A 23,626-nucleotide genomic window follows, 5' to 3' on the forward strand; every position below is an offset into this window, starting at 1 on the left:
AAACCAAATGTCAGATTCAAGGCATTCTGAGAACTAGCTGAACAGAGTTCAAGAGTTGAATAAATAAGAACAGAACAGATGAGCTCAGAGGAAAGACCTGTGAGGAGCAGCAAAGGGTAAGAACAGGGAGCTGGAGCTACAGAAAGGGGCCAGAAAGGAGGCTCTGTGCCTCTTCCTAGTTCTTTCTACCCAATGTGATTTCAACTCTTCTTTATGATGTTTTTCACATTTGTAATTCTTCCAGATCTCACCTAGTTCAGGAAATCTCGCTATTATCCCAATCCATAGTGAATTTCCCTTCCCAAGTCTGTTTTCATTCATAGCACCAGTATCACACACTCTAGCATTTGGTTAGTTGGTTGACTGACTTCATGCATTTATTCATTCAATACTGAGTTTCTACTACGAACCCTGTACCAAATGTATGAAAATGAATGTCACAATTTCTTACATTAACTTGAATTTTCTTTGGTTTTAAAAATGTTTGTAGGTCCTAATGTCTCTATAAGTTAGTTATACTTCTTTTGTGTTCTTCATGGTCTCTTGCCTGTGGGCAGACAGCAGATATTGTGTCACTCAGTCACTTAATAGATGCTTATTTAGAGGACATGGGAAGGTCCCCACTTTTTCCATGGTGCTCCTTTCTTTCTGAAACATGACCTCCTTTTGAGTATGTGAAAGAGTTAGATAACATCAACCTTTTAAATGGGAACCCAGTACCTATCTCCTCCAGTTATTGTGAAATAAAGGAGGGAAATGTGTATAAAGCATCTAATTCAGTTCATGAAACATAAGGACACCCTCAATCAATCACAGCTATCATCAACACTGAGAATCTGTGACTTAAATTGCATCCTTTATTCCTTTCCTTGATATAATTAACAATTTTACCCAAGCTAGGCTAAAAAATAAACAACCAAATGTAGGGACTCCGAAGAAATAAAACAATAGAGACTGTGACTATGAGTGTTTCCCTAAGACTTTGTCAGTTGTGTTACTTAATTGTTATTAAATGTATGCTAACTAATTGTGTTTAGAAAAATTTAGAGCAACAATTATTTCCTGGTTAGTAATTGATTAAAATGTAACCTTTAATATTGGTAGACCTTGTTGGAAATTCTGTGGCAAATCCCTGCGGAGTCATCACATTTTCATTCTTCAGTTGGCTATTTCTTCTCCCCGACAGCCCTGCAACATATACCATCTTCATACCTCTTCACTAGCCACCCCAATCAGAATACTACCATTTTAGTGAGTATTTTCCAAGGCTTAACAAAATTCACCTGTCAAAGCTTAACATGTAAAACTCTATAATCTCTAATAAAATATTTGGTTTGGCCTTCAAATTCAATTTAATGACTATTTCTATCCCATTGTTGGACTTCTTTCTGACCATGATTCTTTACATCAATTCCAAAGAGCCTCACACTTCAATTCCTGGTCATCTTATCCTACTTGTCTCCTGTAGACCTTGTCAGACTACTGACTGAGCTCCTTTGCCCTCTTTGTTTATCAGTTGTCCCTCTCTCATCTCCTGACCTGCAGTCAACCCCAGTTATCCAGAAAACATCCCTGTGCTTGCTGGCAGGGGTGGGGGCTGGTCACCTTCAGTAGACCCTCTTGTTGTGCCTGGAATGTCCCCTGCTATTGAAATGTTGTAATCCTGATCACCTGGTCATGCAAAACTGATCTTCAGACAAACTTTTCTTTTTCATTTGATGGGGTAGCAAAAGGAGTGAAGAGTCCAAAATCATTGTGACTTAAGGACCTGAGATGAAAACCTGAGGGAAACAAGATGCTAGAAAGAAACACGCCAGCATCTCAAAAGTTTGAACCCTGTGATTCCAACAAAGCAATATGGAATATCACACAGAAGCACACACGTGGTCATCATAAACAAAATGGCGTCCACCATTATTTGTTATTTAGTTTTGCTTTGTTAATGTGGTGTATCTTGTCATCTTAGTGCCTGATGAAACATAGCCTGCTGAAGCCAATGAGATCCCATTGGTTTTATATGTATTCACTAGAGGTCATGCTCTGGCCAGAAAAAACCACTTATTTAATGATGAATTAAAATAAGCTTTTGATACAAAGAATATTCTCTCTCTCCAGAGCTGAGTTCTTTGCACTTGCTCTGTATTATTAGAGAATAAGTTAGGGCATTTACGTTTTTGAGATTGGAAATGAGACAATGATTCAGAAAGGCCTTATATTTAGATGAGAGAATGTTGTGGAAACATATTGGCTCTAAACACTGAGGACCAATAATTCTCTACAATTGAAGGATTCTGACAGGAATAGGTCTTGAAAATCATGAATGAGTACGTTGTCAGGTATGCTCATTGTTGTCACATTAGGGAAAACCTGACTGTATTATTTCTGGTGTTCTTTGTAACTTCAAACCTCCTCTCCAAGGAGCCAGATTACTGCCATTATTTTGAGATAAATGGCATTACATAGTTATTAATTTGTTTAAAGTCTTCTTCTCTTTTTACTGACTGGATTCTGTAGGCAGGAAACTAAAACACTGGGAGCTTTCCCTGCTACCAAGCTATGATAGAGCCTTAAACAAGCCTCAAGGGTCCGGTCAACTTCCCAAAGGTCTGACATGCTGTGGACTTTTTATCCAGACAGGTCTGGTGCTGATGGAAAGAAACTCTGCCACTTATTTGGCGGTGATGGATTGCCTTGGAGAAGCTGCTTCACCAGATTTCTCAAAGAGAAATCCTGGCTCATAGAATTGTGGCTATTAAAAAAAAATGAATGCATATCTATTAAAGAATCTTGTGCTGTGCCTGACATATAATATAGGCATACTAATGTTAATTTGCTTTGGCCATATGCTCTGAATGCAAACACCCTGGTTTTTCTCCCTAGGAAAAAAATTATTATGTTTTTCTTAGTGGATAGTAAATAAATTCCTACCTGGAAATTCTAAGGCAGGATTTCGCCTTTGCCATTTGGGATGAAAAAAAAAATGATCCTGTTGACTAAAATGTCCTTCTGGTGAGTAGCATAGTCTCAGGTGCCAAGAGAGGTGGTTTTGGTCTGATAATCTCGACACGGGGTCTCCTGGAGCTTCTGGGAGATGGGGAAACATAGAAGGTACCTGTAGCCTGGGTAAGACATAGGGAGTCCTAAGGTGAATTCATGGGAGGAAGCTAAAGGCAGCAGCAGTTGGACACTAGAAATCCTTGCAACATTCAGGATATTAGCAGCTGATTTCCATTCATGGTCCAGACCTCAGAGGGAGGTATAACTGCCTTTCATTTTGTGCTCTCAAGAGCATCCACAAAGAGGAAAGCCATGTCCTTTCTCCTAAGACCTTCTCCCAGGCCCCAGTCTAAAGATCATTCACCCTACGTTTTCTATAGTCCAGAAATCATGCAAGGCAGTATTCTTTAAATTTGAATAATGTACAGACCCATTTAAGAAGGAAAAAATGCCCACAGACTCCCCCAGTGCTGATGTTAAAATGTCCTCCCTATTGTAATGTTGCTTAAATATGAATAACTCTTTCAGTTTGCTGGAGCTGCTGAATGCAATATACTAGAAATGGATTGGCTTTTAAAAAGGATATTTATTAAGTTGCAAGTTAACAGTCCCAAGGCCATAAAAATGTCCAAACTAAAGCATCCAGAGAAAGATACCTTGACTCTGAAGAAAAGGCCAGAAAAAGGCATTTGGGCTTCCTCTGTCACCTGGGAAGGTCCATGGCTGGCATCTATTGGTCCTTTCTATGCTTCTCTGGAGAAAACTCTGTATTTCTTTCCTTAGCATCCCTTGGCTCTTTCCAGGTTCTGGCTTTTCAGCATTGTGGGTCCTTGCTTAGCATCTCATGGGAAGGCACATGACAATGTCTGCTGGGTTCTGCATCTCCTGTCTAGTTTCTGGTAGCTCACCCAGCTCCTGGCATTTCCTGCAGCCTCTGCATTTCCAAATGTCTGTGTCTCAGCTTTCTCTGTATTGACTATCCAAGCATCTCTGTCAGCACTCCAAGTGACTCCAGATGTCTGTGTCTGTGTCGACTCTGAACTCTGTGAGCTCTCTTAAGGCTCTAGTAAACTTATTAAAACCCACCTTGAATGGGCAGAGCCACATCTCCATCTAATCCAAAGGTCACACCTACAATTGGATGTGTCACAGCTAATGAAAACAACCTAATCAAATGTTCCACCCTAAACAATAGGTCTGTCCCCACAAGATTGGATTAGGAAAAAGAACATAGCTCTTCTAGGGTAAGTGACAGTTTCAAACCAGCACAATAACCACTATTTATTTCTTAAAGGGACAACTAAGCATAAACTCTGTATGCTCATAGCTCTTATAGAAGCATAAAAACAACACAAATTAAATGAAAACTAAAAGGCAAAATGATGCCAAGAAGGTTTTTCAGGCATCACATTGTTGCTTGCAGCATAGCTGTGGCATGGACCTACTGGTTTTTGGGCCTCATGTATTTTACCAAGCATTCGTGAAATGACTCAATTCTCTCAACACCTTCCTCTGTCCAGGGCTAATATAAAACCTTTGCTTTTGCAGCATGCCATGATAGCAATGAGCTTTGGTAAGAATGCATTGTTTATGTATTTAATTGGCTTTTGTTTTTTATTTATTTATCCATGACACTTAAAATATAGCCACTAGATTCAAAGGCAGTTGTGAGCACCAGTGAAGTATGTATTACTTAGAAAACAGTTCATGGGTTTATGGATTATCTAGGTCAGTGAGTCTCAAGATTGACCACGCATTTAAATTATCTGAGAGTCTTTGAAAAAATACCCCTGTGGTGACCCCCGCAAGAGGTCTCAATTTAATTAGTCCAAAGTGGGTCCTGAATATCTGTATTTGTTTACAGTTCCCCACCATGACTCAAATCCATGATCAAGATTGAGAATCATAGATTGCACTGATGCAGAACATTTCGGTATCGGTATCTTAGGTATCTCTTTGATACCTTTGTATCAAAAGAACAAAATTTAAAAAATTTAAAAGACAATTTAGGAACCTGTGAAAATCTACCTTCAATTCTCAGAAGTATGTGGAACCCAGTTTGAAAACCACTGGTATAGATCACAGAATTTCTACTGAATAAAAATAGCTCTTTACTAGAGTAGAAAATCAACCATTTTGTAGACCTTGAGGGTGAATTCACTTATGCTCAGAATTATGCCTTGCACTGGGGCCACGAAAATACATCAAGTCTGCTTCCTTCACAGGCTGGGGCCAGTAGAATAAGCACTGACAATGAACTATTTATCTTAATATAAAGAGGTAAAGGCTGAGACTGATATGTGAGTTCAATCTTGAGGGGCATGAGTATGTTTGTTTCTTAGGGCCATTGTAACAAACTGGGTGACTTATAAAAGTAGAAGTGTATTTTCTCATGGTTTTGGATGTCAGAAGTCTAAAATCAAGGTGTCAGCAGAGCCAGGTTCCCTCTGAAGTTTGCTGGGGAAAATCAGTCCAATGCCTCTCTCCTGGCTTCTAGCAGTGCCTTGCTGACAATCCAGCCTTGGTCACATGTGGCCTACTCCTGTCTGTCTGTGCATCCTCTTACCTTCTCATATGAATACCAATTGTGTAGGTAACAAAAACTTCAGTCAGCTACTGCAAAGACTGCCAAGCTACTCAGTCGATTCATTTCTGGTGCTAAGTACAAGTTAGGACAGACTCTACGGGTTCAGGGCCATCCTCTACAAGGCTGTTCTTCAGGCACCAGGTGCAAATCTAGGGTCCCGGGTCAACTGGCTATAAACCTGGAGATTTCCATGCCGCCCTCAGGTTTGATAATTCACTAGAAAGACTCATAGAACTCACTGAAAGTGCTATACTTAGGATTTGAGTTTTATTATAGTAAATGGATACAAATAAGAAGAAGCTAAAAGAAGAGAATAGGTCAAGGTCTGGAAGGGTCTCAAATGCCAGCAATGTGTCCTGTCCATGTGGAGTATGAGTGCATCATCCACCTGGCACAACAATGGTTCTTCTCAATTATGGAAGCTCATTGGTGCTTCAAGCATTCTGAGTTTCTATGGTGTCTCATTATGTAGGCATGATGGGGGAATCAGTGCTTATGTGGTTGAACTCAACCTGGAGCTCTCCTCCTGTGAGGTCAGGGAGGTGAGCTGACATGACTTGGCTCAAAGCCCCCATCCAGTATGACATGGTTGGCTTTTCAGGTAGGACCAGCCTCCTCCCTAAAACTGCAGGTGTGGCTTGCCCTTCCCTGTCATCTCATTAGCTATGAGCTATCAGTTATAGTCCTGGGACTACCCTGAAGAACAAAGGAATTCCAAAGTTTCAGCAATTACTTCTTCAGGAACTCAGGACAAAGACCAGGTAAGTTTTTCTTTATACTGTACCTGTCACATTGGAGTAGAGCCCACCCTACTTATTTCCAAATAAGGTCACATTCATGGGACTGAAGTTAGGGTTTGAACTTTTCTTTCGGGGGAATACAATTCAACATTTAATAATGAGTAGGACTTAGGTGGAGTCAGGGAAGAGAATGGCTCCACCATTGATCAACAGAAAGGGTCTTAATCAAATGCTGGACTTCTCTTCATTGCTTTCCTCACCTATTCATCAGAAATAATAATTTCAACCAGTCTTGTCAGCTCTATAGGTTTGTTATATTACAGTAAGATAACTTAGAAACATAAGCTTACATTATCATGCCTATTATCAACCATTTTTCAAAAGGGAAATATGAAGTAATCTAATATCCTACCAAGAGTTTGGAGTCAAGATCTCTCTACTCTAATCAAAGGATTAATAATCAGGCCCTATATTTGGAAGTCCTATAGATGACCTCCCTCTGCCTTCATGCCCACCATCCCAAAGTACAGTCTAAAAGTGCTTTGACAATTAAACTGTAGAAAAACATGAGAAAAATTATAATAAATAAAACCTTACTAATTTCTTGGACCCAGAAGTAAAATAAAACATTGGTTTTTTTAAAAAACTTTTTTATTGTGTTGTATAACATATATACAAAGAAAAAAAATTAAAAAACAATAGTTTTCAAAGCACTCTTCAACAAGTAGTTAAAGGACAGATCCCAGAGTTTGTCATGGGCTACCATACAATCCTTTCAGATTTTTTTTCCTTCTAGCTACTCCAGAATATTGAAGGCTAGAAGGCTTAAGTATTTTATCATCACAATGGACTTCTTTCCTTCTTTGTTTTGTGAAAAATAACATATACACAAAAAAGCAATACATTTCAAAGCTCTACACCACAAATAGTTGTAGAACATATTTCAGAGTTTGACATGGGTTACAGTTTCACAATTTTAGTTTTTTAGTTCTAGCTGCTCTAAGATACTGGAGACTAAAAGATATCAATTTAATGATTCAGCATTCATATTCATTTGTTAAATTCTATCTTCATTGTATAACTTCACCATCAACTTTGATCTTTCTGTCCCTTTCTTTAGGGATATTTGGGTAAGGTCATTCTAAATTTTTCATGTAGGAAGGGTCTGTCACTAATACGGGGTAAGGAGATGGAATTCTCTGATATTTTGGATAGGCTGGGCCCTGTAGATTTCAGGACTCATCTGGACCAGGGACCCATCTGCAGGTTGTAGGTTTCTGGAAAGTTACTCTAGTGCTTGGAACCCTTATGGAATCATGTATTACCCTAGGTGTTCCTTAGGATTGGCTGGAATGGTCCTGGTTGGGGGTTGGTGGTTATGATAGGTAACAAGGTCTAATTGACTAAATTGATTTTGAATTGAAAAAAAGTATTGTTTTAAATGTTCTTTTTTCCTTATTAGCTAGTTATTCAACAAAGAAAAGTATTAATAAAATATCTGTGTTTTCTTGGTAAATTTAAATGCAATATCAAACTCTTTTGTGGATAATCCAAATATCAGACACTTACTTGGAAGACCTACTTCCGAATCCCAGATCCTGTCCACCCTTGGCCCTGTTGCTTCCTCCTCCTGTTTCTTTTGTGTTGAAAGGAAGAAGAAAAGGCAAAATCTCCACGCTGAGATCCCCTGCCCCTCCCATCGTGTCAGTGAGCCTTATATCAGATTCAGTCCCCTTCACACGTCTCCCCAAAGACCATGGGTGATTTTTGTATTTATTGATATTGAGGTTATCCCTGATCTAGTTTATCCCCTTGTTACTTTATTCACCTTTTCTTTAGGTTTTATTTTTCTACTGGTATATAGGAAAGCAAACCATATTCCATTGAACTGAGTGATATCTATGGCATTGTAAACTATCATTTAGTTAAAGAACCATTTATTTAAGAGTTACTTCTTCCTGGGTCTCATGCTAGGGACTGGGGATACAAAGAACAATATGCTTTAGTTCCCTGTAAAATAGGGAATGATTGCAGTTCCTCCATTGTAGTTTACCATGTATCAAGGCATGTGGACTATCCCCTGGGCATGTAGGGACAGCTCATCAAGGTGGCCAGCGTCATGGCAACTGTGATCAGAGCAGTTCTGGTTGCAGGATTAGTGTTTATAGCAACAGTGGTCATGGTGATCACGGCAATCGATCCATAGCACTAGCAGTCAGAGTGGTCATAATTGTAGGGACCGTAGTGATAGTTGTCCTTGTGATCATGGCAATAGCAAGAGTGGCCCTAGGGGTAGTGGTCACACAGTAGTGGTCATAGAAATGGTAGTCATAGCAGTATTGGTCGTAGTGTCAGCAGTCACTGCAGTTGTGGTCAAAGCAATGGAGGTCACAGCAGTTGTGGCCGTAGTGGTGAGGGTCATGGTAAGAGTAGTCATTGCAGTTGTGGCATAGCACTAGTGGTCGGTTTGCTAGTTGCCAGAATGCAATATACGAGAAATGGAGCGGCTTTTAAAAGGGAATTTATTAGGTTGCTAGTTTACAGTTCTAAGCCCGCAAATTAAAGCAAGACTATGAAAATGTCCAATCTAAGGCATCAGGGAAATATACCTTGATTCAAGAAGGCCAATGACATTCAAGGTTTCTCTCTCAACTGGAAAGGCACATGGTGAACATGGTGATGTCTGCTAGCTTTCTCTCCAGGCTTCTTTCATTTTTTCTTCCTCTCTAAAGTTTTCTGGCTGCGTGGGCTCTTGTGGTTCTCAAGGCTCTCTTGTGGCTCTGTCATGGCTCAGAAGCTTTCTCCAAAATGCTTCCTCTTTTAAAGGACTCCAGTAAGCTAATCAATACCCACCTGGAATGGGTGGAGTCACATCTTCCTCTAATAAAAGGTTAATACCCACAACTGGGCACATAACATCTTCATGAATATAATCTAATCAGAAGGTTCCAACCTACATTGCTGAATAGGGATTAAAAGAAACAGTTGTTCCCGTAAGATTGGACGAGGATTAAAACATGGCTTTTCTAAGGCACATAATCCTTTCAAACCAGCACATGGTCATAGTAGTGTATTTGGTAAGGCAGACCCTACTCAAGATTGATGATAAAGACAGATGCAAGAAGAAATCTGTGTTTTTCAAAATAAAGTTGTGGTTTCAATTTAGATTTTTTTTTTTCACATGGGCAGTCAAACCCGGGTCTCCGGCATGGCAGGTGAGAACTCTGCCACTGAGTTGTGGTTGGCCGCTCAATTTAGAAAATTTTAAAGCACAAAATATAGGATTAAGGAAACAAAAGCTATCCTGAAATATACCTACCCGAAGTTAAGCTTGTTTGGCATCTTGATGCATCTCATCACAGTAGAGTGTAGGGTTTGACAACAGGAACTCTGGGACCAAGTTCACATTTCCTTTCTGCTGTTGCTTATTTGTCTGACTTTGGACAAGTTGCTCAGGCCTTCTGTCTTTTGGGTTCCTTGTTCATCAAATGGAAATGATAATAATGCTCACCTCGTAAGGTTTTTGCTAATCAAATCAATTCTCAGAACAGTGGCCATTCAGACCGAATTTTCAGTTTGGGTTAGGTGTTGCTTTCTTTTCTGTATGTACTGTGTTTGTGTGTATTTATATTGACATATTTTCATTAGGATTTTACACACATGCTTTCTTTAAAAATAAGATTTTAAATGACCGCATAGTCATTTCTGAGGCTATAATATGATTTAATCTCTTTTTTTATAGTGTTATAAATAATGCAACAGCTTGCATTCTTTTAAACAACTCTCGTCCAATTTTGTTTATTACTTTGGATATGTTTCCAGAGGTGAAGTTGCTGGTTGAGAAGATAAAAAACATTTTTAAGGTTCTTGATGCATCTTACCTACCACTCCAAAAAGCTTTATCAATGTACACTTTTACCAATAGTGTCTGAGAGGGCTCACATGAATAGAACTTTCTAGTGCAGTGAGGGAAACAGCTGTTGAGTGCAGCCTGCTTGAGAATCAGAGCAGACACGCTCCTCCTGCCCAGCCCTGCCCTAGTTGTGGGAATGTCCACATAGGTCAGAGTATAAACACCATATTATAAGCACCCTGCGTGTACTCCTTTTGAAGCAAATTATCTTCTACCAAGAAATTTTGGGTTATTTTATTATATATTTAGATGTTTGCGGTGTTAGGCTTTCAGGCTGGCTTAACATGCACAAAGGGTTGGTATGCTATGTCTTACTCTCTGCCTTTGCCACTAATCTTTTAAACTGATGTTTGCAAAAGGAAAGCCAAAATTTTGAGTGCATCTCTCTTTAAAATCTCACATTGGGAAGAACAACCCAACTCTTCCAGTAACTTAGTTTACTCAGGGTCCTGGGCTTTGAGCAATCAACCGTGGCCTTTCCTAGTTGGTAGTAAGCTGGGAAGTAGTGGCTTAGCAGGTGGCCCCAAGTTAGCCCTTCTCTGGAGATCATGTTGCTGCTGGTTCAAGAACACCCCATCTGGTCCCACGGAGGCCAAGGATCAAGTTTGGTCTTGGGTCTGGGTTCTTCCCAGCTATAGTCCAAGCAGCGGTTTGGCCTTTGGGGCTCTGAGGTCCAGCAGGGAGAAGGCAGTCAGCTCCCAGGCTAGCTAATGTGACTATCAAGAGGGCACCAAAAAGAGGACCAGCAGGAACTATTTGTTTTTTTAAATTGGCATCAACAACAGTAATGCTCAACAATCCAGAAGGGAAATGTCATTTCTGTCTTGACAGATGAAACATCTGCCTTTTCTCCTGATCTAGCAAACCTTTGCATTCAAATGCAGCCAGACACTCAGCCCCATTCACACTGGACCTACTTAGCATCTGACTTGCTAGTCTTCAGAGTATGATGTGTTCTTAGCCTTTAAGTTTGATCCTCTTTTGTTCTTGGATATGTTGCCTAGGTTATTATTATTTTTTTGATATATGTTTCGTTGTTTTTATTGGGGTGGAATAGGGCAAGTACTTTTTATTTTTTTTTTAAAACTTAGCATACATTCTTAACGTACAAACATTCCATACTTGGTGTACAATCAATGGCACACTATATCATCACATAGTTGTGTAGTCATCATGATCATTTTTTTGAACATTTGCATCACTCCAGAAAAAGAAATAAAAAAGACAAAACTCATACTTACCTCACCCCTTACCCCTCCCTCTCATTGACCACTAGTATTTCAATCTGCTTAATTTATTTTAACCTTTGTTCCCTTATTATTTGTTTATTTTCTATCCATATTTTTTATTCATCTGCCCATACCATAGACAAAAGGAGCATCAGACACAAGGTTTTCACAATCACACAGTGATATTGTAAAAGCTATATAATTGCATAATCATCTTCGAGAAACAAGGCTACTGGAACACAGCTCTACAGTTTCAGGTACTTCCTTCTAGCCATCCCCATACACCATAAACTGAAAAGGGGATATCTTTATAATGCATAAGAATAACCTCTAGGTTAACCTCCCAACGCTGTTTGAAATCTCTCAGCCACTGAAACTTTATTTTATCTCATTTCTTTCTTCCTCCTTTTGAGATTTGGTTTTCTCAATCCCTTGATGCCCAGTTCTGGCTCATCCTGGGATTTCTGGCTCTCATTGCCAGGGAGATTTACACCCATGGGAGTCATTTCCCACGTGGGGGTGGCGGCGGGAAGGCAGTGTGGTCACTTGCCATGTCCACTTAGAGAGGCCTGCTTAGGTTGTTGATCAGAGGTCTTTCCAGGTACACAGACTGCTCAAGGAGCTTTAATAACAAATCCGTTATCTCCATTTCCTGCCAAAATGACAAACCATGCATATTTCAGAAATGGGAACAGTTTAGGTGTGATGGAAATGTGCAAGCAGATTTAAGTGTTACTAATCCAGCAAGCTCCCTGTTCTTTGGGATGTTCATTCACCACTTACATTTTTCCCCTCATCGGCCCAGGCATTGACAAAGCTCGTGAAATGATAAGAATGAAAGGGACTTTGCGTTGTGCTTTAATAGCATTTTCTTCCTCCAGATTATGAAAATAACGTATGCTCAAGAAACAGAACTTGGAAAATACAGAAAAGCCACGATGACAAATAATTTCCTTAGTAACCAGAATTTCACCACCTATATTTGGTAACATTTTGGTGAAAATCCCTGATTAAAGAGATTCTTGGGAGATATTCTGTTCCCTCCACTCCCTCTCCCCACGTCATCCTGAACCCTATTTTGAAAAGCTGAGTCACCCCTAAAGCATTCTAGGAAAATTACTTGTTTTCTCAAATACCTGTGGGAAAGAGTAGTCCTTTGACTGTCATTTGCAGTTACTTGCAAATCTCAATGTTAGGAAATTCTGGGGCAGGTAACTTTTGAGCCCTGGGCCAGGAGTGAGTGATATTTGGGTTCTATTCCAGCTCTGCCAGTTCTGTGTGACTTTGGGCCAATCCAGCCCAGCCCAGCTGGCCCCCTTAAGTTCCTGCCAGCTACAGCATCCCTTAAACCCAGTTCCTTAACCTCTCTGAGCCTCTGCTTTCTGGTGATTCCAGTAATCTGACTGTGTTGCTGGTTTCTAAACACCTACTGCAGAGGCTCAGGGTTCTGGAAGAAGCTTTGAGATTGCCAGGGGATGGGAAGAATGCAGCAAGGATGGAGAGGCCAGGAAAATACTCTCCAGGTGCCCATTTCTCCTGCTTTCATTGGAGGAGTTTGATGTCACTCAGTTGAGAGTAGACGGTTGTGCGTGATATTTTACTTTTTTCTTGTCAAGGATTGTGATGGTCAAAATGGTTTGAAAACCACTCATCTTTGTTTGCCAGGGATGCTATAACCTAAGTGCCACAAAATGGGTGGCTTAAAACAATTAATTCATTTTCTCAAAATTCTGGGGGCCGGAAGTCTGGAATCAAGGTGTAGGTAGGGCCACATGCTCTCTGAACCTGTATGGTTCTGGCAGTGGCTTCTGGGCAATCCTTGGCCTAACTCACGATCGGCCTGTGTCACAGGGCTGTTCTATCTGCTTGTGTCCAGCTCTCCCCTTTGTAGAAAAAGAGCTTCTTAGAAGAGCCCTTAACCCTAATCTAGTTTGGCTTCATTTTAATTAATATCATTTTCAAAGATCCTGTTTCCTGTGGGCTTAGGACTTGAAGGTCTTTCTGGATGACATAATTCAGTAGCGAACACCACTGTACTTCATGAACTGCAGACCCCTTCCAAATCCATAATCATAGAATTCTGTTCCTCTTTTTTTTTGCACTTTAATATAGACGTTTTCTCCTTGAGGAGAAATTAGGTCAACCTGTCACATACTGTCCTGTGACACTTTTTCAGTAGTTTTCATCGGCTGTAGTGCTCACTTGTAATGACAGAGAAGATACATTTGAAGAATGGGATCCATCTACACTCCCACTTATAGTAATTTTGACACTAGTTATCTTTTTCAAAATAACCAGAGAAAACTATCAGCCATTTCAATTCTGTACCTAGGAAAAAGGGAAGAAAATATATGTGAAGCATTCTGGGGCTGAAAATAAGCATACAAATCAGAACCAAGAGGGAGTGACACTCATTTATTAGCTGTTAGGATGAACATTTGCAAGTATTTAGCAGTCTGTTCAATTCAGGATGATATGACCAGGTGCATTTTGGCCAATTATATATTGCTAGGTTGTGTGTCCTTTTTTCTGGGTTAGAGGCTAAGTCAGATGCATGTTTAATGATGTTTATTAAACATTCATGTTTACACTGACAGTGTTCATTGCTTTGGGGATCTTTTTCTTTATTTTATTTATATGCCACTTATTCCACAGAGAATTTGAAATGGTTTATCAAAAGCCATGCAGTGCAAAGGGGTACATCAGTAGTCGACAAAATCATTATGACGGGAAAATAATGTGAAGAAAATAATAAATCCGCAAGTCAGATTAGCACACAGAGGTACATCTGTGCAGTTCCTAGGAGTGGGCCACAGATTTGGCTCCATGTTTCCTTTGGTTAGCCAAAGCAAAGAAGAAAACACATTCCATTTTGGGATTCACTGGCTTTTTTTTTTTTTTTTTTGAGTTTTAAAAAAGTTTTTATTTTGCAATAATTTCAACATTATAGCAAAGTTGCAAAAATGATATAAAAATCAATACAAAGAGCTTCAATATTTCCCCTACCCAGATATCAAAATTTACCAACTATTAACGTTTTCCCACATTTGTTATGTGGTCTATCTATGTGTCTGTCTCTGTTCTCTAAAACTTTGAGTGTAGGTTGCATGCATCATACTCCACTAACATTTAGCACTTCTGTGTACATTTCCTAAGAATAAGGTTTTTCACTTATGTAGCCACCTCAAGTATAGCTATCAAGTTCAGGAAATTAACATGGATATAAAGCATACAAACCATATTCTAATATTTTCAGTTATTCCAATAATGTCCTTTTAGGCGTTTTCTCCTAATGTGATTAATGCCTCATCATATGATTGGGAGTGGTTGACATGGGGACTTTTTAAATTGATACATATTATATATTCACATACCATGTAATCATCCAAACTGTACAATCGATGGTCACAATATCGTTATATAGCTGTGAATTTATCGTCACAACTGACTTTTTTGTTGGTGAAAATTAACATGTACAAAACAGCAATACATTTCAAAGCACATTGCAACAATTAGTTGTAGAACAGAGTTGCAATTCCACAATGTTAAGTTTTTATTTCTAGCTGCTCTAAGATACTACTACAGAAATAACAGCATAATGATTCAGCAATCGTACTCACTTGTTAAATCCAATCTTCTCTGTAATACTCCACCATCAACTTTGTTCTTTCTCCCATTCTTTAGGGGTATTTGGGCTGTGCTCATTCTTTCTTTTTCAGTTGGAAGGGGCTGTTGATAATATGGGATAGGAGGATGGAAGTAGCCTATGTTCTGGAGAGGCTGGCCGCTCGGCATTTCAGAACTTATCTGGCCCACGGACCCATCTGGAGGTTGTAGGTTTCTGGAAAGTTACCCTAGTGCTTGAAACCTTTGTAGAATCTTATATAATGCCCTAGGTGTTCTTTAGAATTGGCAAGAATGGTTTTGGTTGGGGTTTGACAAGTTATGATAGGTACCAGTATCTAACTGAAGCTAGCATAAGAGCAACCTCCACAGTAGCCTCTTGACTCTAACTCAGCCACTGACATCTTATTTGGTACAGTTCTTTTTCCCCTTTTGATCAGGATGACATTGTTGATCCCACGGTGCCAGGGCCAGGCTCATCCCTGGGAGTCAGCTCCCACATTCACATGCTTTTAGTAAAAATAAACTAAAGTAAAATAGACCCATTGTTCAACAGAAAGACTCCTCTTCAGGCAACTCTATACAAAGTCTATTTCTCACATACAGGATTTGGTAAGGATTGTAGAACTGAGAATTTAAAGTGCTTTATTTTCTGGTGAGAAACTAGAATGCAGGATTGCCAGTTAAGGAAAGATCCATATGTTCCAGTAATCTGCTGGGCAGGAGTGACAGTAAAAATCCTCCTTGAAAAGTGTTAACTGTACATTACCTGATAGGGTGAGCTCAAGTCCCTTACCACTGCACAGAAAGGGGGTCAAGGTCAAAGACTGGGTCAAGCTTTGGTAGGCAATAGAATTCATAAGGTGATGCAGGAAGTATTTAAATGCAATTACACCTCATGATATACCAGTTCAGGAGTCCAATGTCCCATTTACTTTTCTGGATCACTTTTCCTCCCCAAGTCTCTGATGTAGATGTCCAGGTGGGTTCTGGTTACTGCTGCTTTGTAGTAAAGTAACCCAAAACTTAATAGTGTAAAGATGGTTTGGGTTTTATCAGCCATGAATTTGAATAGAGCACATAAGAATGGCTTGTCTTTGCTCCACGGCATTTGAGGCCTCAGCTGGGGAGATTTATCAAGTAGGAGTGATTTGATAGTTGAGGGCAGGAATCATCCAGAGAAGTATTTATTCACATGTCTGTCCATTGATGCCGGTTGTTGGCCTGGCTGTCAGATGGAGCTGTCAACGGGAATATCTCTATGTGGCCTTTCCACATAGCCTGGACCTCCTTCTAGCATGGTGTCTGGATGCCTTGTAAAGTGATCAAGTGTTCCAAAGGCTCCTAGGGCTTCGTGTGGCTGAGGCTGCAATGCCCTTTATGAGGTACATACTCTTAGAAATCACACAGCATCACTTCCAGCCTATCCTGTTGTTTACAAGCAAGTCATAGTTCCACCCATATTCAAAGGGAGGGGACATAGATCCCATGTCCAGACAACAGGAGTGTCAGGATTGCTCTGTAGAAAAGCATGTGGGATGGGGATTGTGGTCAACTTTGGAAAATCTAATCAGCCGCAATGTGTGAGAGGTGCTTCCTGCTCAGGGTGGTTGCTCCAATATCTCTGAGAAGCCAAGCAAGAGAAGGTGGGGTCCAGTCAAAAGAAATTCATTTGAAGTATTTTGACCTTCCTTTTCTGGGGAAGATGAAATTGTCAAGCCCCCCTGAGACCAGGCTACCTAGGTGGTAGTTCTGCATAGAATGTCATGAGTGAACTCCTTCTGTGATGGAGGGATTGCTCATTTTCCACTGGGGGTCCTTCAGAATGTCTCCCTCCTGACCTCAGAAGTGTAATAATTCACTCTTTGAAGAACTGGATATTCAGAACCTGGCATTTCTCAATTATATATAAACAAATACATTGCAAATGTATATGTAAATATAATTGTATTTCATCATGTATTATAGATACAGCTAACAAAAATAAGGCTCCCAACCAAAATATAGACTCAGAATGATTTTGTCCTAGGAGGCTTAAGGCAAGGATACTACTTACTATGGAAATACGGAAATTACAAACTGGGATTTTTAGAAATTTCAGTGGCTACCATGGAAATTCTAAAAGAATAAAAGTGCATATTTTAAGACTTTTTTCTCAAGAAAATGGAATGAGTTGATCAGTTTCACCATCTGCAATCATCACTAAGAGATCTGTCCTCTGAGTCAGCTTGAATTTATTGACAAACCAAGTATTTGCCTTCTAGAACATCAGATGGATTTCACACAAAAAAATGTATGCCACACTGACTAATGTCACTGAATCAGGACTACGTGGTTCCATAGTCATCTGTGGGTATATAGTGATGCCAAGCGAGCAGGGCCACCATGCTCCCATCTTGGGTTCAGGCAAGTACACTCCTCTTCGCTGTCCTCATTCCAGCTCTGAGGCCACTTACAGGAGGATGTAAGCAGGCGTGCGATCTTGCAAACACTAATGTGTGGGGAAACATCTGCTCAAAGATTGGATTATGGACAGGTTCTTCATCTTTCAGGCCAAACAGTCCCACCTCAGGAGAAGTCTGGAAGTTTCCCATCTATCAAGAAATATTTCTGAAAACAACACTCTTGGTTCGGTTCGCAGAATGAGAAGTTAGTTCCTTCATGACACGGAGCAATCTGTTTGAAGTCCTTAGTACTATTGGGAGCTGTGGCATTACATTATAACAATTCAGATGACCTTGTCTTGACCCTTATCACACAACACATATCGAGACAGTTCCAGAATCTTGATCATAGGTTCTATAGCAAACTATGGCAACAGTGGCATTACAGAAGAGAATTAATTTCTAAGTAAACTGCAAACTGAGGCCTTATAAATGTGAAAAAGGTAACAAAAAGAAAGTATACAAAACACCTCTCAGACTTAATCCTTCTTTATACAAGTGTATTCATTTAGTTTTTCAGTCAGTAAGTCATAAAATACTTATCGTCTTATATTAGAGTAGGATAGCTGCTCTACCAAGCAAGCTTCAAAGTGTGCAATGGCTCAAACACATACCTGTTCAATATGTGACAGGTTAATGTCTCAGCTCTCTTCCATGAGGCCATTCAGGAACTGAGGCTCATAAAGGCTCTGCCATCTTAAGTGAATGTTTCCCAGGTCATCCTGAGGGTATCTCCATACTATTCAGCCCAGCCAGAAGGGGAAAAGCAAGGTGGAACACTTAGTGGCAAGAAAAATGCATGAAGTTGATGTTCCCTTAAAGTCATTTTAGTGTCATGATAAGACACTTTTCATAATACAAACCTAGAGTCCATGTTTTCAAGTTTTTACATTTTCATGGCCACACTATCAGCCTTGAATATACAAGGTATTCAGGTGATACTTAATCCTGGCTGTGCATTGGCTGATGAATGGAGACATGTTTTTAAAACACAGATATCAGGACTTCACCTTCAGATTCTAATCCAGTAGGTTCAGATGGAACCTGAGCAGCTGTAGTAAAATAGTGATGCTTTCCTGTACTTATAATGAATGTTTGGATATAAGATCATGACTGGAAGCCATTCTGCATAAGAAGTAAAGGCATATGAAAAAGCAGAAGTAGAAGAAGAAAACTAAAAACTAACCAAAACTTATTTATATATGCTAAGAGGGAAGAAATGAACAAAATTGATTTAGTAATATGTGACTGAAATATGAGGAAGTAGGATAATTTTGCAAATGAGCTGGACTTTATAATAGGTATATTGACAAAATTCCCTTTGTAATGACATAAGGTGAGGAAGTGCCAAAGTGTATAGGTATATAGGAAAATATATCTTAATATTCCATGGCATTCTGGACAAATATTCAGTTTCTAGAACTTAAAAAGTCCTTGGTGATCACATCCTTTGGATAAGCAATGGGGAAAAGATGATGGATTGAAAACAAAACCATAATACTTATAAGAGACTATTAGCATGTGTGTGACGATGTCAGTGTGAGACAGAAGGACAAGAGGGACCCGGAAATCATATCATGGACTCTTCATAAATTAGATTTCTTATTATGCATCAAAAATCGTTCAAAAACATATAGGAGACAATGACATACATAGTATTCTATTAATGTCTCCTAGTTTATAAGAGTTGATTCATGTTTTGTTTAAAAGAGTCTTGCATCTCCTCTCTACATATATTGTGGTACCGGGACGACTGTACCAAACTCATAGTTGGAAAGCCTATACAATACACTGAATTGATAGACAGCATAAAGTGACTAATCTATTTAATCACTTTGGGAAAAAGCATTCCCTTTAAGCCTCCCTCTCTATAAGCAACTTATATACTGGACTTTCTATGTGCATCCCTGTAGAAGTTTTCAAAACCTATCTCTAAAATTTTTTACTAGTTAAGTGGTACATTCAGGAGACCTAGTGATTATGTCGTATATATGTTTCTACCATTTTTAAAAAAATGAGATCAACTGAAGAGACAATGTCCGTTAAATGCAATACCTGATCCTGAACTGGATCTAATAATGGAGGAAAAAAAGCACAAAAGGACATTATTAGTACAAATAGAAAAAATTGAAATACAGACTGAAAGCTTTATATGAATTTTAAAGTTCTTAAACTTGGTAGTTGTACTTAGGCTGGTTATATAAATGAATATCCTTGCTTAGGAAATGTACATGGAAAGATTTTGTGTCCAAGGGTCATGATGTATACAACCTACTCCAAATGTTTTAGAAAATAGATAAAATGAGACAGAAAATTTAGCAACATGTTAAAACTGGTGTATCTGGGCATTGAGGAGGACAGGTACGTTGGCATTTTCTGTATGGGTTTTGTGTTATTTTTGCAAGAGTCCTGTAAATTTGAAATTATTTAAAAATAAGAAGTTTCAGAAATAAAAGAAAGAGAGAGAATGGAAAAACTCTTCATTGTGTGTCACTTCTGCACATTGTAGACTGCCCAGCACAGCCTGTCCCACTAAGCACCAGCAAAAACCAGTGAACTTTCCAAACACCCCACAGGGGTCAGTGCCTCCCCAGTGAGAATAGCAGTCACCAGCGCAAAGCATAAACCAGCGGGGTGCTCGTCTGACCATCAGCTGGGAAGGCGCCTCTGAGCAATTCTGCTCTTTGGTTGTGGAAGCAATGCTCAGCAGAAGACCCGAAAGCCTGGTCTGCTGATTGATATCGGGCAATAGCGGGTCCTCTACACGCCCTGGAAGATCCTCCTTAACCAAGACGAATGGCAGCTTTCTGGCCCAGACCACTTAACAGCTGTAGATGTGAGGGGTTTTCTTCATTCTTTTTCCCTTTGAGTCATTTTTCTTCTTCTTTTCTTTTCTCTTCTTTATTTATTTGTATGCTGTATGATGGGGGTCACATTTCTTTCTTTTTCCATGTGAGTATCCTGTTATTGCAGCACCCTTTGTTGAATTTTTATTGGTCTTTTCTTTCTTTGCTTTGCTTATTTGTTTGTTTTTTGGGAAGTGCATGGGCTGGGAACTGAACCCATGGCAGGCGAAAACGCTACCACTGAGCTAATCTTGCACCACCCCTTTAATTTATTTTTATTTTTTGTCAAGCTGCCATAGACTGAAGGCTCTCCTAAGTCTGCTGTCACATCCCTCCCTCTGGAAAAGAAAAATGTGGCCTTGCCTGAAGAATTTGTCCCTGAGGCTCCTATCAGCCACAGCCCTCGGCATTGCTCACCCCTCTTGGGCAGTGAGGTGTGGCCCAGTGGGTCTCCAGGGCATGCCAGGACACACTGGGGTGTCCCCAGTTTCTGCCATTGTGTCCTTCTGCATTCGGTCAAGTGCACAGGTCCTGAGGATTCCACCTGTGACATGGAGAAGGAAAGGGAAGGAAGATGAGAGATGGTGTCCATGCAGACACCCAGAGAGGGAGGTCAGAGTCAAGAGTTGGTGAGAGTGAGAGAGCCAGAGAGATTGGATTGAGACTCTTACATAAGGGTGTGTGTGCGTACGCTTGCTCTATTCCTTTCCACCGCCAGACTCCCCGCAGACGGTTCCCAAATCTCAGCGTTGGCTGTAATATTCACAATATGTAGAAGCGCGGATTTGCCAACAATGCTTCAAGACCTAATAATGCCATCCAGATTGGTTTTTTCCATCTTTGGGATTTGGAGCAGCCTCCAGAGTTGCAAAAGCCTGCCTTGTTGCGAGACCATTTCTGAAGGCCCTCAGTGTGCGACCTCTGGCTCTGTGCCGCTGGGGACAGTGGTACCACTGCCGACCAGGGTGGCAGAGACCACCTGGGATTTGGAAATAACCGGCAGACCTGTTTTGCTCTTGCTCGTTAACAGTGGTTGCCAGAGCACCTGAAGCATCCTGGGAATTTGGATTTCTGTTATTTTTTCGCCATCAGCCCATTTGGGCACAGTAGCAAAGATGGACCGCATTTTGCCAAAAAGGATGATGACTGCTGTTGTCAATTATTGGCGTTTCTGCAGGACTCAATTTTATTTCTAAGTATATTTGCGTGGCTAGGAAGCATCTGCTGACCAGGATGAGATGATAAGCTATATCGGAGCCAAAATAGGACTAGAAAAACAGGCTTGTTTGGAGAGTGGTTGGTATCCTGAGAATCAGTGTTAGGATGATTCTTTCTTCACAGGCAAGCCCTGGTCTCAAGACATTTGCACTTCACAGCAAATCAGGTTTGAATTCCCCATCCCCTAGCCTCAAGCATGCATGCCGTAGGTTCCTAATAAACGCATGCCTGAAGGAGTCCACATGTGTGGATGAATTTGGGGTGGGCTGGGGGATGGAGAATGAGCAACCCAAGGAAAATCTTCCCCCCTTCGCCTCTGAGTCTGCGCGCCCAGTCTTTGACCTCCTCTGAAAAGAGCGTTGAAAAATGCCAGTCCCCCAGGTTTCTGAGTCACCTGTACTGTGTGCTTTGATACTGTGCAAATAAGGAAGGACAGCAAGTGCTGGGCAAGTGTCACCTTCCCTGGCGTGGACATCAGAGCTGTCTGCTCCTTGATTCTGTGCTTCCCTTGAACAAGAGACACATTCATGGATGAATAAGGCTAGCGTCCCTGGTGGTAACAAAAAAAGGAAATTGGTAGAAAACCCAGCATTCAATTTGGAGTAACTCAGCTCTGTGGCCTGGGCCAGCTCCCTGGGTCTCCAGCCAGATGCAAAGCCTCTGGGATAGCTGAGGATAGAAGGTGTGTGATGCCAGGGAGGATGGGAGAGTCAGGGCCCCGGGAAGAGTTCACAGAGACCACCATTAGCTGCCAGCCCACCAGGACACACCTCCCCTGCCACTGCTACCTCCAGGCCAGTCCCACGGCTCCTGGACAGCTCCCGTTTTTCTGACCAATACCTTCTTTCTTTATCTACAGCCCACCTGGGACCTAAATGAATCCATCCCGTGCTTTCTTTCTTATCCCACTGCCTGCCTGGGTCTTACTCATTTCGTGCTTGATTTGCGTTGGACAGAAGGACCTTTGGGTACCAAAAGCTACACTATTCAATTGCCTATAAACCAAGATCCTGACCATTCTGACTTTGCTGTTGTGTTCTCTCTGTTAATTTTAAACCTCAGCCATTTTCCATCTGGGCAATGACAACTCTGTTTACTATGGATTCCTCTCTGTGGATAGTTGCCCCATTCCCAGCCTCCAGGCTGTGGTGTATGAGTGGTAACTTGTTTGCCACAGACAAGCACAAAGTGGAGCATGGCTAAACTTGAAGACACTCCTAAAGATGGATGAAGGCGAGAAGAAATACAACATTCAGTGGGCTGAACAGAGGCAAGACCAGACAAACGTTGCTAAATACACAGAAGTCTGGAGAAAACCATGGTGTCATCTGCTCACTCTGCGGCAAAGGGATTAGACAGGATGGAGCTTATTTCTGCAGTGTTCACTTGATAAAAAAAATCCATCCTGTGGTACCAAGAGACAACTGATCCATTCTGTCTGCCTCTTGCTCTAGATACTTCTCACCTTTTTATCACTTGCCTTCCTGTGGTCCTTGGGTGGAACTCACAAGTTATTCTAATAGCTGGGAGTCTTTCCATTGCAAGTGGTGGAAACCCAGCTCACACTATACGCAAAAAGAGAATTAACTGGATCATGTGTCAGGAAGGGCTCCATGCAAGCTCAGAGGTCAAGTAAAAATATATAAGTGCCACCAGGACCTCTTGGAGACTGGAACCAGGGTATTTTGTGCTGCCAGACCTCCCTCTTCCTCTCACTTCCTCCTCACCCCCTTCTCCCTCTCTCCATGCCCCTACCTCTTCCCTGTGTCTTTCTCTTTCTCCCTCTTCTCCCTTCCCCTGTCTTTCCTACGCCTCCTCTTTTCTCTTTCCTCCTCTATTTTCTGTCTCTCTCTTCCTCTCTTTTTCCTTCTCACACCTTCTCCATCTCTCTTCTTCTTTCCCTTATTCTTTCTCCCCGCTCTCCTTTTCTCTCCTTCTGCCTCTCTCCTTCTTCTCTTTCTCACTCCCTTTCTCTCCCCCTCCGCACCCTCATTTTCCTCCCTCTCAGTCCCCGCCCCCCCCCCCCCC

At 40.8% G+C, this 23,626-nt stretch overlaps 1 protein-coding gene across 5 annotated transcripts in view; it reads left to right on the top strand.

The window, feature by feature from the left end:
• The window catches only part of ESR1 (estrogen receptor 1), a 438,840-nt gene that overhangs the window by 405,604 nt on the left and 9,610 nt on the right, over positions 1–23,626 (top strand). The window contains exon 8 of one of the 5 annotated variants that reach the window (XM_077149286.1): positions 1,105–1,351. The exons of the other annotated variants lie outside the window; for them this stretch is intronic. Coding sequence (XP_077005401.1) covers positions 1,105–1,223 — 119 coding nt within the window. The 3' untranslated portion in view covers positions 1,224–1,351. Of the gene's footprint in view, positions 1–1,104; positions 1,352–23,626 lie in introns of those variants that run through there. 5 annotated transcript variants of the gene reach the window in all.

The sequence above is a fragment of the Tamandua tetradactyla genome, chromosome 2 (genome assembly GCF_023851605.1).
Source record: "Tamandua tetradactyla isolate mTamTet1 chromosome 2, mTamTet1.pri, whole genome shotgun sequence".
In the NCBI taxonomy this organism is placed as follows: Eukaryota; Metazoa; Chordata; class Mammalia; order Pilosa; family Myrmecophagidae; genus Tamandua; species Tamandua tetradactyla.